Here is a 14216-nt window from a genome sequence, read left to right as displayed (position 1 = left end):
AAGGAACGCACGCTTAAACATGTGGCGGCCAGGTCAACGCCAGCCAGCCGCCGGGCGGGGCGCAGCGCGGATCCCCCCGCAGCACCGCCCACAGGCGGCAGGGCCGAGCCGAGCAGAGCCGCCCGCTTCCTGCCGCGGCCCCGCCAGGCAGCTTCCCTCCGGCCCCGGGGACAGGTAGGAAGGAGGAGGAGGGCGAGGAGGCCTCGGCGCCTCCATGGCCGTGAGGCGGCGGCGCGGAGGGCCGCGGCCCTGCGGGAGGCCCCCGGCCGAGCCCGGCTCCGCCGCGGCGGGTGGAAGCCGTCAGGCCCCGGCAGCGGGGCGGGCAGGGCCGCGGCTCCGCTCCCCGCCGGCCGCCGCCGCCGCCCCTCGTTGCCCCGGGCAGGGCTCCCGGCCCCGCGGGTCCCCCCTGGCGGCTGGCCCCGGAGCTCGGCTGGGGGCGGCCGCGGGTTTCCGAAGGCTGACAGCGGGGCGCTTGTGTTTGCTCGGAACCAACAGGTGCTGATGTCCGGGGAAGGATGAAGCTCGGCTGCCTTTCGTTCCGGCAGCCCTACGCAGGGTTGGTTTTAAACAAAGTCAAAACGATCGAGACTCGCTGGCGGCCCGTGCTCGCCCACTACCAGAACCGCACCGTCGCCGTCCACATAGCCGTCAAGGACTGGGAGGACGAAACGTGGCGAGCTATTCTTCTGAGTAGGCTTGGTATGACGGCAGGGCAAGTGCAAGACTTGTTGGATGAAGGGGAGAAGTTTGGCAGGGGAGTTATTGCAGGTAAGCAACCCTAGATTATATTTTCCAAGCAAACATTTAATCTGTTAGCGTATTTGCTTCAGTCACACGCCTGCTGTTCATGGCTATGCGCATTGCTTTAACACTTGCTTTGAGGTAGCGCTGACTGAGTTGTGGCCAGGGTCTACCTCAAGTCCCCATTGCTGTAAGCTCAGCTCCCTGAGGGACATTGCAAATTAAATGTGTCCTTTTCCAGTGTGCTGGAAATGGGTGTCCTGAAGTATCTCTGACCTTTAGGATAAGAAGTTTCAGTCAGGCCTCTTTTAGGGCCTTGAGTTCTTAAAATTATCTTTGACCCCTAGAACCTCCTCCTTGGAGTCTGCTACAAAATAGGAAAAATGAAAGAGAAAAAAATATCTGCCTGCTTAATTGCTTGCTGTTACCTCAGGCTGTGGAAATTGCATCAAGAGAAAAACAGGAGTATGTTTCACACAGCCCAGAATACTGTAGAAGACCCTTATTCTTTCTAAAATAGATTCAGACCTCTACAAAAAACTAGGAAATAAAATAAATTTGTGCTCTTACAGTATGATAGTATGAAAAAGGTTGGATAGTATCTTGTTTAATGATAATAAATGTCAGTTCCACATTTTTTCATTTTTGAGCTTATGAACTCTTACTGAAACAATTTTACTGTACTCATAGTCAAGTGGAGTTATGACATTGTATTGCCTTGCATGTCAGATTATTACATAAATTCTATTTCAGTTCTACAAATGCTCCAATAGTCTTGTTATTTGGGCAGTAAAGAATTTTATTTCTGTAACAAAGTTAGAAGTGATGCTTTTTATATTATATTTCAGCACAATATAATAATGTTGTTGCACTGAATACTTGCGAAGTTTGTATCAGGCGCTCATTTTGCACTTTTCGTTGTAGGTGTCAGTTCTTTTCTCATGCCATCTATCTTGCATTCTTATTTGAATATTTTTAGCTATTCCTGCAAAGTAAATTATGGCTATTACATGTTCCAAAAAACTGTTCCAGTTCTACAGTTCTGAAAATCATTAGGTGTTAAGTTTAACGTGTAGATTTGTAGCCTTCATATAAATTGCATGCTAAACTGTGGAATGGGTATAACAGCTTCTTTAATCTTTATTTTAAAATTTTTAATCATTAAACAGCATAGAAATTCCCTTTTGTGACTTTCATTGAGGTAAGTAAATTTTATGAGAGTAAAACAGGTTCCAGAGAGGGAGAATTTCCACATGGCTTAATGATTTTAAGATGTTGATAAGAGTAGAGTCCTGATAGGAGCAGACAATTTTACTTTAATGAAGCTACTTCAAGCCAAATGTAGCTCAGCAGTTTTTGGTAGCATCTCCGTCTCATTAGATGCAGGCTTCTTTTAACAGAATCATCTATCGCTGTGTTATTACTGCAAGCTTCAACTGTTCTTGAAGCAGCCTAACTTCAGTCATACAGGCTGTCTTCTGCAGTGATGGACACTTGCTTAGTGTGCATGCTTCGTACTGTGTCCTTCTGGTAATGTACACTAGCTGCTTTGTATGTCCTCTGGGAGGTTTACTCGTGGAAAACTTTTTTCTAGGAATTCAATCACCAACTAATTGTTCTCCTTTTATAATACAGGATTAGTTGACATTGGAGAGACATCACTATATCCAGAAAATTTACCTCCTGAAAAGGTTTTGGAACTGGAAAACAAAGCTGTCCTTAGTAATCTAGAACAGAAATATTTAACTGTTGTTTCAAATCCAAGATGGCTCCTGGAACCAATTCCTGCCAGAGGGTTTAGAGGTGTGTGGCAGGTGAACATCCCTGATGAACTGATCCCCTCAGAATGATAGGAGTTGCCCCACACTGTATTTTTTTCCTGTCTAAATGCAAACTGGTTATTCACAAGTCACCATCCTGAATACCAGTGAATTACTTAGTATTCCTTCCAGTATGAATTGTTTGAAGTAGCAAGAATTGCTATTTTGAAGCAAGATAATCAAGCTCTCATTTTTATGATCATTATTGGAAATTACTGATGTTTTAGTAGATTAAATATACATACAACTGTAAATAAATGAGAATTTTCTAATAGTGGTTGAGGTATTGTGTGTCGATTTAAATTGTGATCAAATACAAGCATAATGTTATATGAGGCATTATGAAGAAATACATGACTCTTCAAAAAACGGTGCTTGAGAGCAGACTTCTATCATTGTTACTGGATAGGATGTGTGTATATGATTACAGCAGATGGTGTATAATTTTAAACTTAAAGACTAGATTTTCTCATTCATGGGTTAAGTACATGTGCATATGATGGAGGGAGCAGACTGGAATATAGGGCCCTGTGACCTGACAGCCTTTGTAGAAGAAAAATCAGATCTCTCAAATAAGAAAATGCTTTATCAACATGGACCGGTTCCTCTTTTGAACAGTCATTTTCTAAAGTCATCATACAAAAAAAACGGTAATGAAGACCAAGTTACTATGTTTATACCAGCTATAAGACCTGCAACTAATGCTTCAGGTGTAAATTACACACACAACACAAGAAGAAAGAGTTTATTAAACTGCCAAACTACTGGGAGAACGGTGTACATGTTGCTCAAAAGGAGCTAGAAGAATGAACCTGGAAAAGCAACACTTAACTCCCAAGCCAGTGCAAAGGTTGAAATACTTACATAACAATTCACATAGCTAACTCAGAAGCATCATTTAAAAGCTGCGATACATTCCATTCCACCCCCCAAAAGCTTTCCAGTCTTGCCTTAGAAGCGCAAAACACCTGTGCTTTTGTAGTTAAGGTAATGATTGTGGCTGAAAAAGAAAAGAAGGAAAGAGGTACTATACCAAGACATCTCCAAAGTACTTAGCACAGACATGAAAATCAAGTGTATATTTAGGACCTGAAAGACACTTAGAATAGCATAGGCAATTCATACAGGCTTTTTAAAAAAATACTTTTAGATAATACTTATACTGTACAGGACGAGACTTTTAAACAATATATTACACTGCTAAAATGTTCATATAAATACTATACAGGCAAGTGTGCAACCAAGCCATTAGGAAGGTTCACAAAATCTCTGTGGAAAAACCTCAATTTATCTTCTAGATCTGATTTCTGTGATCCAAGCCACTGATCAAGCAATAGCTATTTTTAAGTAATTGGGACAAGACATGAGATGAGCTGCATTTGTCTTTTGATTCCCAGTTCCAGTTTAACAGGCTGTTGCCATCTTAATCTGGCATATCGATATTTAATTTAGGAGGTGGAATCACGTATTTCCCCGGACTCTGTGTTATGACCACTCCAGTCTTTTTTCGAAACATTGGTGCAATTTTTGGTGGCTCAGGAACTGGGGTTTCTTCTGCTTCTTCATTATCTTCATGATGAAGATCATAGGAAATATTTCCATATTCTCGCAAGAATGGGAAAATTTCAAGCAGGAACTGGCAGAAGTCCTTGCGAATTCCAAACCACCCTAAAAAAAATAATCATTTCACATGATTACAAAATAGAAAAAGAATGATTTCACATGATTACAAAAGAGGTAAGAATTTAATTAAAGAAACCAAGGACTGCTTCATCTGCCTACTTCAGTTCTCTTGATTGTTTCCATATGAACAACTTTAAATTTACATTAGTGCTGCTTCTCAGTGTCACTTATACCTATCATAACAGCATTAAAGGTCAGATATCTACACACGTGTCTGCATGTGCATATGTACGTATTAAGAGCTAAGCTACCAGAGCAAGAATCCACAGCATCTCATGTGTTAAGCAGTGACAGATCACATCGGTATGTAGGCAGAAAGAACACAAAAGGCTTTTCATCTCTCCAGCGATCAATGTCACACAGGAAGACTTTCACGCCAATTTTTATTTGATACACATAGGTTACAGTGCCAGAGAGGCTGTGATGGCATAGGCTGACAGTGATTAGTAAGTGTATGTGTTCAGTATTCCCCAAATATTTTTGTTGTTAGCTAAATATGATGTAATGACATGAGCATCTCATCTTTGGCATTATCTACGGTAGATTAAAACAACAGTATCTCTTCTGTTTGTCATCTATTTTTTCTGCAAAGATTTTGAAAGAGAGCATTTAACTAAGTGACACTTGTAACTCAGCAGATGGCACTCTTCTGTTAACCAATACCAAAAGGTCAGCATTGAAGGAACAGCCTGCCCACCAAGGCAAATCTTTCAGTGAAAGAAGTAAAGGTACTGCGTATTTGCCAGGGAAGATCCTATACAACCCATCTTTTTGCAGAGATCATACTTGATGGCCATTGATGAATTTCACTTAGCACTCTTTAATGGTGGATCTTCATGCAAGTCTTCTGAGGATCACTTCAGATTTTTATTTATTTATTTATTTATTTTTACGTTTACAATGCTTACTAACCCTACAGAATATAAAATGGATGTCTGGCTTTCCAAATGACTAATTTGGCTACAAATCATCAACAGCATGCTTTAAAAAAAAAAAAAATCACCCAGAACAGTTTTCCATACAAAAAAAAGGGTAAGCTAAGTGTGAAGATACACACTCATGACTGAAGAGAGAAATTCAACATATTTCACAACTGGACCAAAATGAAGTTTATGAAATAAATATCACAGCTGGTTTCTTTCAACTCTGACAAATCCTAGTAAGTTTTATTGTCTTGTCACAAAAGAACACTAACTGCAATTTGGGTAGCAAGAGCTACTCGCCTGCGCTGAGTCAGTACTGTTATATGGCTGAAAGGGCAAATGCTCTTTTCAACAATGGTGATTATTGAGGAAATAAAAAAGTGGTAAATTTACACTTGGCCTCTCATGCAACTGAAGTCATATCTAAGCAGCACAGAGAACTATTTAGCCAGAGAGGACAGAGAAAGCTACTTCAGGCTACTAGTGCCAATTACAATGATAGGTGGTACACTATTTTCAGAACCCAGAATAGAAGGATCTAGTCATGTCCCATGAGAGTGAAACCCACAGGAACAAGGACAAAAAGCTAACTTACAATTTAAACCCCACTGGGATCTCAACTTGCATCCAAACAGAAACATCCATGCTGTTACATTAATAACAAAAAGACCAAGATACACTATAAACACCGCAAACTTCGAAGAACCATCTCAAGGGAGCAGTAACAGATGCATCTAAACTATTTTATGAGACAATACACAGAACAACGCTTCTTAAAAATAGAAGTCTTAGTAAAATGCATTTAAATCTTGAGTTTCACTCTTAGTTTCCATCAATGATAATTTAGTACTTACAGTGATTTCCTCCTTTTTGCCCAAATGTTGTTGCCATTAAAGTTATCAGTGAAAGCCAAAGAGGAACAAATATGGGTATAAAAGAGAAAGAATTGTGCCCGTCTAGTCTGTGTACTAGTAAAATCTAAAGGAGAAAAAAAATATACAACATCAATTTCTAATATCCATTGTAATACACATTTCCAAGCTTCTTTTAAACACACTGATCTTTAACTTCACAAATTTGTTAGGAAAAACAGCCTCCATGTAAATGTGTTTTTATGGTTCCAATGTGAGGCATTTTACACACAAAAATTAAAAAGCACACAAATTCTTGGTTTTCCCTTCATATTTGCATTTAATATTTTATTCCGAACAAAATGTGGTATCTTCATTTTAACGAGTTCAAAGAGAGCAACATTCACCATTCTCTGAACAAAGAACAAGATATATAAAACTTTAGGCTTTATCCTACCTCAAACGTGAGCAGTGGGACTACAATTGTCATCCAGCTGACAGCCATTGTTATGTGCGTCCTCCGTTGTTCAGCAATCACATCCATGGAGCGCAAGAACAGAACAGACCATACAATGTAATAGAGCACCACGAGACACAGAAAGGACATCAAGATCCACAATGGAACGCAAACAACCTGAAAGAAAGATTAAAGAAGTTAGCTGCTTTTGCACCCCACCCAGTGATGCATTTTTCTTTTTTTTTTTTTTTTTTTAAATAAAGCAAGTCCACATATTAAGCATAAAAAAGAATCAAGTGTAATCGTCTAATTTAATCTCTAGCAGAAAAGCTTTGCAAATCACATGCATTGTTATAAGCCATATCAGCTCTTTGGGGTTCCTCAGTAAGCTCTGTAAACCCCATCAAGCTGAAAATTTAAAATTAAGTCAATATAGTTAAACTTAAAAAGTAAGTTCAAACAGTACTTGAAATTGACTTTAGCAAGCGTTTTCTACATTGGACACCTTACTCCAAGTGTTTCTGAATGAGATCGTTTTCCACATTTTTTTTGAAAAATAGTAAGGGCAGTCATAATCTTGACAGATTATCAGATTTATGGCAGTTTATACAAAGCCAGACACAGGAACAGAGCTTTTGTATTCTAAAGCTACTTGGAACAGTAGATCTCAGCATATTTTCACAGTGACCACAGGAGGTCGATTTCGATGCATGGTAGTAACAAAACAAGTTATTTACCACACAATATTTACCAACACTTTCCCTAACTCACCAATCATTTTTGTGGCTGGTTTAGTATTGCAACTGGAAACTTTTCTTTAGGATTCTGCCCTCCCCCTGCCAACAACTGACCAGAAATTAATTAATTACAGTTGATGGCATGTCCCTCTTCCCCTGAAGGAAGGAATGCTGTGCTCTTACTCAGGGAACAGCCTTTCCCATGACTACTGAATGAAGCATCAGACCATCAGTGAAGGACTGTTAAATGAGCAAAAGGGAGATCATGGACTCTGACCATACATTAACTGTTCCCTGTACTAAATATTTGAATGAAACTGAGTATTTAAACAAGTTTAAGAAGAAAACGCATTTTACGTACAAGCCATGGCCATCTGATGATCTCATCTAGTCTGAGTGCAATAAATATGAATTGTAGAATATTGACTGAACATAAGATTTCCAGCTAGAAAAAGAGAAGAAATGTTAGTTAACACTTAGCATTCTAAAGTTATCTCTGAGATAACTAAGGAATATGTTAAAGGACTTTTCTGACCCTATACTTATCGCTGCAATATGGAACATCATTTGCATTTATATTAAATATTACTAAGCATCCCTAAACTTGAGGAGCTGTGATCCCAATATATTAAATGCCAATGCAGGTATCCCCTGAGGGAAGGCCTTCCTGGTATGTAAAACAAAAATAAAAGCTCTACCTACAGCACCTATGAGAGTGAGCAGAGAAATTAGAAAAAACAAACGAATCAGGTTGGAGGAAAAAAAAAAAACACAGCCAAAGTAAGAAAGAAACAGAAAACAACTTCAGCTGTTTTCTTCAGGTGAGAAATACTGCTAGAATTAAAGTACTAAAAAGTCCTTAAATTCAAAATTATCAAGTTTGTCTTTCTTTAAAGATATATTTTAATTGTTGCAGTAATGTATTAAATATATGTAATTTTCATCTTAAACCATGAGCAACACAGTTTTAAGTCAGAGTTTTAGGAAGAATATATATAATACTGAAAGACAACATCCAAATTCAATCATTTACTGTATAATTAAGTGGCGTTTAAAATCCCACTCAAGATACCTAGGTTTTGAGGCATACAGAAAAATAATAGTTTTCATCAAAATATTAAACAAAAGCTTTTCGTGTGTCCCAATTGCTACTATTAGAACTAACCCTAAATTATACTAAAAAAAAAAAAAATCAAGTTTGTGACAAGTTGGAGAAAGCAAAACAATGAAACACCAGACTCAGCAAGATCTGTTTCAAATGTTTATGGCCCATCCCTATGTGGGTAGGAATTTCAAAAAATAAAACAGAATTATTACCTGAAAGAACTAACTAGTGCTCTTGAGTTTAAGTTAGAAACATTTTCCTATTTTAACTAAACACTCAGGTACTTTGAAAGTAAGGCATCTTTGAAATGTCATATTTCTCAGAGGCGGACGGTATGTACTGCTTTTCACTAACATACAGGTTGCCTACAGTGATCTCGTGGCTAAATCCTTTGAAATTCTTAACACAGGGAGAGAAAAGGTGCCAGGTACTTGCATACTGCAGAAGTCTTCACTGTTGAAGTACAAGTTACCTTAACAACACTGGAAAACTAGATTTTAAATAGTTTTATAACACTGGCTTAGTCAAAAGAGTAAATGACCAGAAAACACCTCAGAAAACCCACACTCTAGCATAAGACCAACCAAGCAGAAAAATGCAATGGCAAATAGAAAGAATAAGAATAATAACATCAGAGGATCAATTGTTAAAGATCTTTTTCTAAGAATCATGTTAACATTTGAGCTACGTATGGCAAGCACATGTATGGCTGGAGTGCCTAGGCTCAAAATTTAATGAATTCAATATGTCTTAAATAAATGTTGCTTTATTGACTATAAAAATAGTAACATACAAAAGAAAGCTTTTTCTGGCCCCACCATGATATTGATATATATTATCAAGACTGCCACAACTGTGGGAAGTTCTTCCAAAACCAGAAGGATCTCACTAGAGAGGAAAGGAGCTAGAGGTAGAACACAGAAAATTACTGGTTTACGCTTGCCATCTGCACTCCCAAATGACAAATTAAGCACACTGATTGGGAAGGATAAGAAATTTTCAGCCCTGATTACCTAGGGCTTTGGAAGTTCGATTCTGCATAGGGACAGTGCTTGCTATCAGTGGAAGGTTTTGTTTGCTTGTTTGTTTTTTAGTAAGTTCAGTTTTTGTGTGTCTAGTATTAGTTCATATTGCACAGTTTGTAGTAGGTTTTTTTAACATGCAATAAAAAAACAGGTTTAAAACGCACTGCAATTTTATAGTTGAAAAAAATTAGAAGAGATAAGAAAAAATGATTCCCAATCCTAATTTTTCACTGTAGTAGGTCAGTGCAAACAATTAATTGAACTGATGCAGTCATCCATATCATGCTTTACAGAGGGGCACTCTAACAAAACATTCCTAGTCTTGCATTGTCCCAGTTTTTATACATAACAAAGCGTTACCTCCAGGGACCTGTCATGTCGGAATCCCCATACACAAGCTGCCACTGACACGGGAGATACGAAGAATAACGGCATGAAGACCAGAAGCCAAAAATGGGTTCCTCTTTCGATCCTGTCACACACCAGAACTTCAAACATCAGCAGCAGCAGGTGGATGCCTACTGCTATTAACATCGCTTTGAACTCCACGCATGTTTCTCCTTCTGCTCTAAAAAGAGGTAAAAGAAACATTCAGTTTACATGCCAACAAGAGAGCACGCCATCCTGCAAACATCCCAAGACACTTATTTACAAGAATTAATTTTTGGATATTAACCCCTGATTTTTAAACAAATGTATATGTTCCTCCCAACTAACCACTATTAGAATACGTTGCTGATGAAGCAACAGAACTTGCTACCCATTTTTCCTTACCAAAAAAAAGGTCAGCACTGATGCATTTAAAGGTCTGGAAGTTATTTTATCCTATACTCACAATTGAAATATCACTGTTAAGTAACTTTGACAAAAAATGAAGAGGAATCTACAAAATTTGTTCCCAAAAACATCTTGCTTTACAAATGTTCCATGTATACAAGCACGTTAAACTATGTGACTATTTCTTGTAAAACTGAAGTTCACTTCTGAGGAGAATTCTCTATCTTTGCTGTATATTCAAGAATCACTGAGTATCCCTGCATCTGTTCGCTGAGATTATACACATGACAAGGACAGAAAAAAATCCAACATTCTTCAATCTGATCTGTACCTTTCAGGAAGTTGGTTTAGAAAGTAACCAATTAAATATAGCACATTCTGTGAAGATACATATGTCTGTACAAATTATATTAAAGCAAAGAATTCCCGGTGTTCTAACAGGAAAATGCAGAGTCACCCCATGAGAAGTTTTAACTTCCCCAAGACAATATTCTTTAAGACTGTGATAGATTGCTGTAAGTAGGAGGAAGACATCCATATCTGCATAACACTGTTTGCATACATTATTTGAAATGATTATCATAACCCGTATGTTAAAAGCAAACCTTCTGGATGGTAGATCTTATGTTTTTTGAAAATCTATTTAGGAATTTGATTCATATGGAAAACACACACTGTTCCCTTTGTTCTGCAAAATAAATATCCTCAACTTACCGATACTGCGGGTTCCGGGCCCACACTCCTGTTCCCACTGAGGCACCCACAATCACCATTAGCTTCCAGAGCCAGATCGGAGCAAACACAGCCCAGTAACTCCATTGAATTTTGTCATCCAAACGTAGCGACAGCAACACAGAGAAAAGCAGCAGACAGGCATAAATCAGAAATTTGCTAGGAAACAAACAAACAGAAATTAAGGCATGCAACTTAACACAAAGATTTCAGAGAACAAGAAAATCAGTCATAGCTAAAATTTAATCAGAACACTTCCAATCCAAAAATGTGTGTCAAAATTCTCTGCAAAGAATCAAATCAGATCTGAAGAGTCAAATATTTCATCACAAATATCGCATATCATCTCTTTCACTCATAAAACCATTGCTTCAAGGGAACACATCAAAAGCATTCTTGCATGACAAACTTAATGAATGGGCTCCTATAAATAGCTTCCTCCCACAAGGATCCACTCAGGAGCTGGGTTATTAGAGGCTCAGAATCATGCCAGTTGTACACTTTCTGGAAAGCGCGTTCCTTCGTACAAATCAAATGAAATAAGTTAAAAACAGCATGGATAAAGTTACATAAATTATGTAGCTTAATTTTGAATGTCAAAGACTGACTAAAGATGAAAAGTTGTTCCACGTTGTGATATAAACACAGATTGTTTTTATACTCCCTTAAAACAAAATGGAATTAAAATTTTTAACAAAGTTACTGACAAAAAGTCAGATTTCTAACTGAGGATCCTGCTCTAAGTTTAAAACAGTTATGCTGATACATTTTATAAACAAGTCAGCCTAGGAATGAATCAATGTTTGCAGAATACTTGAAAACCGTGGCACAGCGATTGTTTGCACCCCCAGAAGTCAGACAAAATAATTACACAGTACACGATTTCCTCACACTACAGGAAGGGAAAAAGTCATCTACGCTTAGGAGTGCCATTCACCAGAGGATCATAGATTGCTTTAGAAAACACGTAATTAGCTTCAACAACACTTCAGCAAGGTAATTATATATATTTTAAGGCCTGGATAACCTAAAGAACAGTAAGCACTCACTGCAGAGTAAAGCAGCAAGTCAGGAATACTATCTATACTCCCACAGCATAACTCACCCTGCCTACTTCCACTCTCATCAAATAGTGATAAAACGCCCATTAAATCAGCACTGCCTCTTTTAGATATCAAGCTGCCTTGTTTCTGTTCAGCACAACAATTTCAGGTGTCCTTTAATTACAAAAAGCTGCTTTACTGGGTCAGCACCTCCTGGCATGCCTGATGGAGTGACTTCATGACAGGCTGATACAAACCAACAGTCACTCTTCACAGCAGCAAAGAGACCCTTCAGCTTCCTAGGCTACTCACACGCTTCCAGTGTTCAGTATTTGAGTAATTTGTGCTTTCTCTGGTTCCTCAATAAAAGCAGAAGTGCAGCATCATGTGGCTCAATACCAGGGCTCCCTGAATGTTCCAGTAAACGTCAAAACATTCAAGATTAAGTCACCTGCACTAGTGCAGCATTCAGCTTGTTCATTTATAAATCACAGAGTGGTTTGCTTTGGAAGGGACCTTAAAGCCCATCTGCTTCCAACCCCCTGCCATGGGCTGGGACACCTCCCACCAGACCAAGCTGCCCCCAGCCCCATCCAGCCTGGCCTTGAACACCTCCAGGGATGGGGCATCCACAGCTCCTCTGGGCAGCCCGTTCACTGCCTCACAGTAAAGAATTTCTTCCTACTATCTAATCTAAACCTACTCTCTTTTAGTTTAAGCCATCAGTCCTTGTCCTATCACTACACTCCCTGATAAAGGGCTGAATAAAATGAATAAATTCATCATTTAGACTGCATCCAAACAAGCTGCAAGCAGAGCTTAGCAATAACAAAACCTAATAAGCTTCTGAAACTTCTTCCCCCTACTTTTCCATTACTTTCAAACACATGTACTTTGAGCGTTTGTTTGAACCCCTCTGCAACAACGCATTTCCTGAAGCATTTGTTATGCTTCCGCTCGTCTAGACAACTGATTGAACGCAGCTTTTTGTAACTGCAATCATGCACGGCCTCTTTCATGAACAAGATTTTCCAGGGCTCTCCACGCTGCATGCCAACCTGCAGACGTTATTCTGAGGACTTTATTCCGCGGTCTTAAAATATCTTGTAACAGCAAAGCCAATCCGAACTGGGTCTCTTGGCTTTCTTAAGAGTTGCTTGCATCCATAGCTACTTGGCAGGACTGTGGAAGCTCAATTTGGGGTGGCTATCGCTTTCGTTTCCAGGGTCAGAAGCCCAGGATTTGGGGTGACTATCGCCTTAGTTTCCAGGGACAGAAGCTGAGGATTTGGGGTGACTATTGCCTTAGTTTGCAGAGCCAGAAGCGCAGGATTTGGGGTGACTATCGCCCTCGTTTCCAGGGACAGGAGCCCAGGATTTGGGGTGACTATCGCCTTGGCTTGCAGATCCCGAAGCGCAGCACACACACACACCGCCGGCAGCCCTGGTGCCCTGCTCCCTGCAGCTCCCACACACACACACAAAGCCCTCCCCACCCACCAGGTGCCCACGTCGGGGCAGCTCTGCCCCCAGCCCCCACCCCCACACCCCGCAGCCCCTGGAAGGAGGCCGGGCACCGCCCGACCCCAGCGGGGCTCCCACAGCGACGGGCAGGGCCCGGGGCCGCCCGCGGAGCCGCAGCCGCCCGGGGACCGCCGGGGCCGCCCTCACCTGGGGTTGAAGTCCTGGAAGAGGCCCCGCAGGTTCATGGCGGCCCCGGCGGCCCCGCTCCGGCCGCGCTCTACCAGGCGCGCATGGCGCAGCCGCCGCCGCCCGCCCTGCCCGGGCCTGGCCTCGCCGCCGCTCCGCCGGCCCCCGGCCGCCCGCCCCGCGCATGCGCAACGCCCGCCGGGCCCTCACCGCGCCGTTGCCTCCGCCGGGAAGAGGGCGGGCCTCCAGCGGGCTTCACGGGCGGCGCTGCGCATGCGCGGTGACAGGGCGCGAAGCCGTGCCGGGAGCTGGCTGCGGGCGGGGCTCCGAGGGCTCGGCGCTGCCTCAGCCGGCGCTGGTCCGTGAGCGGGGCCGAACGGGAAAGGCGGCGCTCCAGAGGCTGAGAGCTGCTTCAGGGGGTGTTCTGGAGTCGGTCACGTCAGGCTCCTAAGTGTCCCGGCATCGGGGGCATGGGAACGGAATGGAAGTTGTGGAAGATGAGAGCTGCAGGAGTGACCAAGTGCTCTGAAAAAATGGCACAAGGAACCGAGTGAATCTGTTTGAAAGACACTGAGATCACTTGATTACGCTGCATAAGTGTCTTCATGGAGAGAAAATACTAGGTACCAAAACACTTCAGCCAAGCTAGGAAAGGCAAAACGAAAATCAATGC

At 41.1% G+C, this 14216-nt stretch overlaps 2 protein-coding genes across 3 annotated transcripts; one reads left to right on the top strand and one right to left on the bottom strand.

Moving 5' to 3' along the window:
- Positions 1 to 20: 20 nt before the first annotated feature.
- Positions 21 to 2835, top strand: LOC308177189 (protein EOLA1-like). Its single transcript, XM_080554052.1, has 3 exons — positions 21 to 174; positions 496 to 768; positions 2377 to 2835. The coding sequence occupies exons 2-3, from the start codon at positions 516 to 518 to the stop codon at positions 2589 to 2591; spliced, it is 468 nt and encodes a 155-aa protein (XP_080410178.1). The 5' UTR covers positions 21 to 174; positions 496 to 515; the 3' UTR covers positions 2592 to 2835.
- A 457-nt stretch (positions 2836 to 3292) lies between these two features.
- Positions 3293 to 13886, bottom strand: TMEM185A (transmembrane protein 185A). 2 transcript variants are annotated; one of them, XM_080554029.1, is made up of 7 exons: positions 13754 to 13886; positions 10834 to 11010; positions 9703 to 9910; positions 7574 to 7657; positions 6476 to 6652; positions 6022 to 6145; positions 3293 to 4229 (listed from the first exon to the last, which is right to left on the bottom strand). In XM_080554029.1, exons 1-7 carry the CDS (start codon positions 13816 to 13818, stop codon positions 3985 to 3987), a joined length of 1080 nt encoding a protein of 359 aa, XP_080410155.1. In that variant the 5' UTR covers positions 13819 to 13886; the 3' UTR covers positions 3293 to 3984. The 2 variants fall into 2 exon arrangements, with proteins under 2 accessions (XP_080410155.1, XP_080410156.1); XM_080554030.1 differs by lacking the exon at positions 13754 to 13886 and adding an exon at positions 13565 to 13737.
- Positions 13887 to 14216: the final 330 nt, after the last annotated feature.

This window comes from Anser brachyrhynchus, assembly GCF_964034855.1.
Source record: "Anser brachyrhynchus genome assembly, chromosome: 13".
NCBI lineage: Eukaryota > Metazoa > Chordata > Aves > Anseriformes > Anatidae > Anser > Anser brachyrhynchus.
Note: the sequence above shows the minus strand (reverse complement) of the source record. Positions and strands in the feature narration are given on the sequence as shown.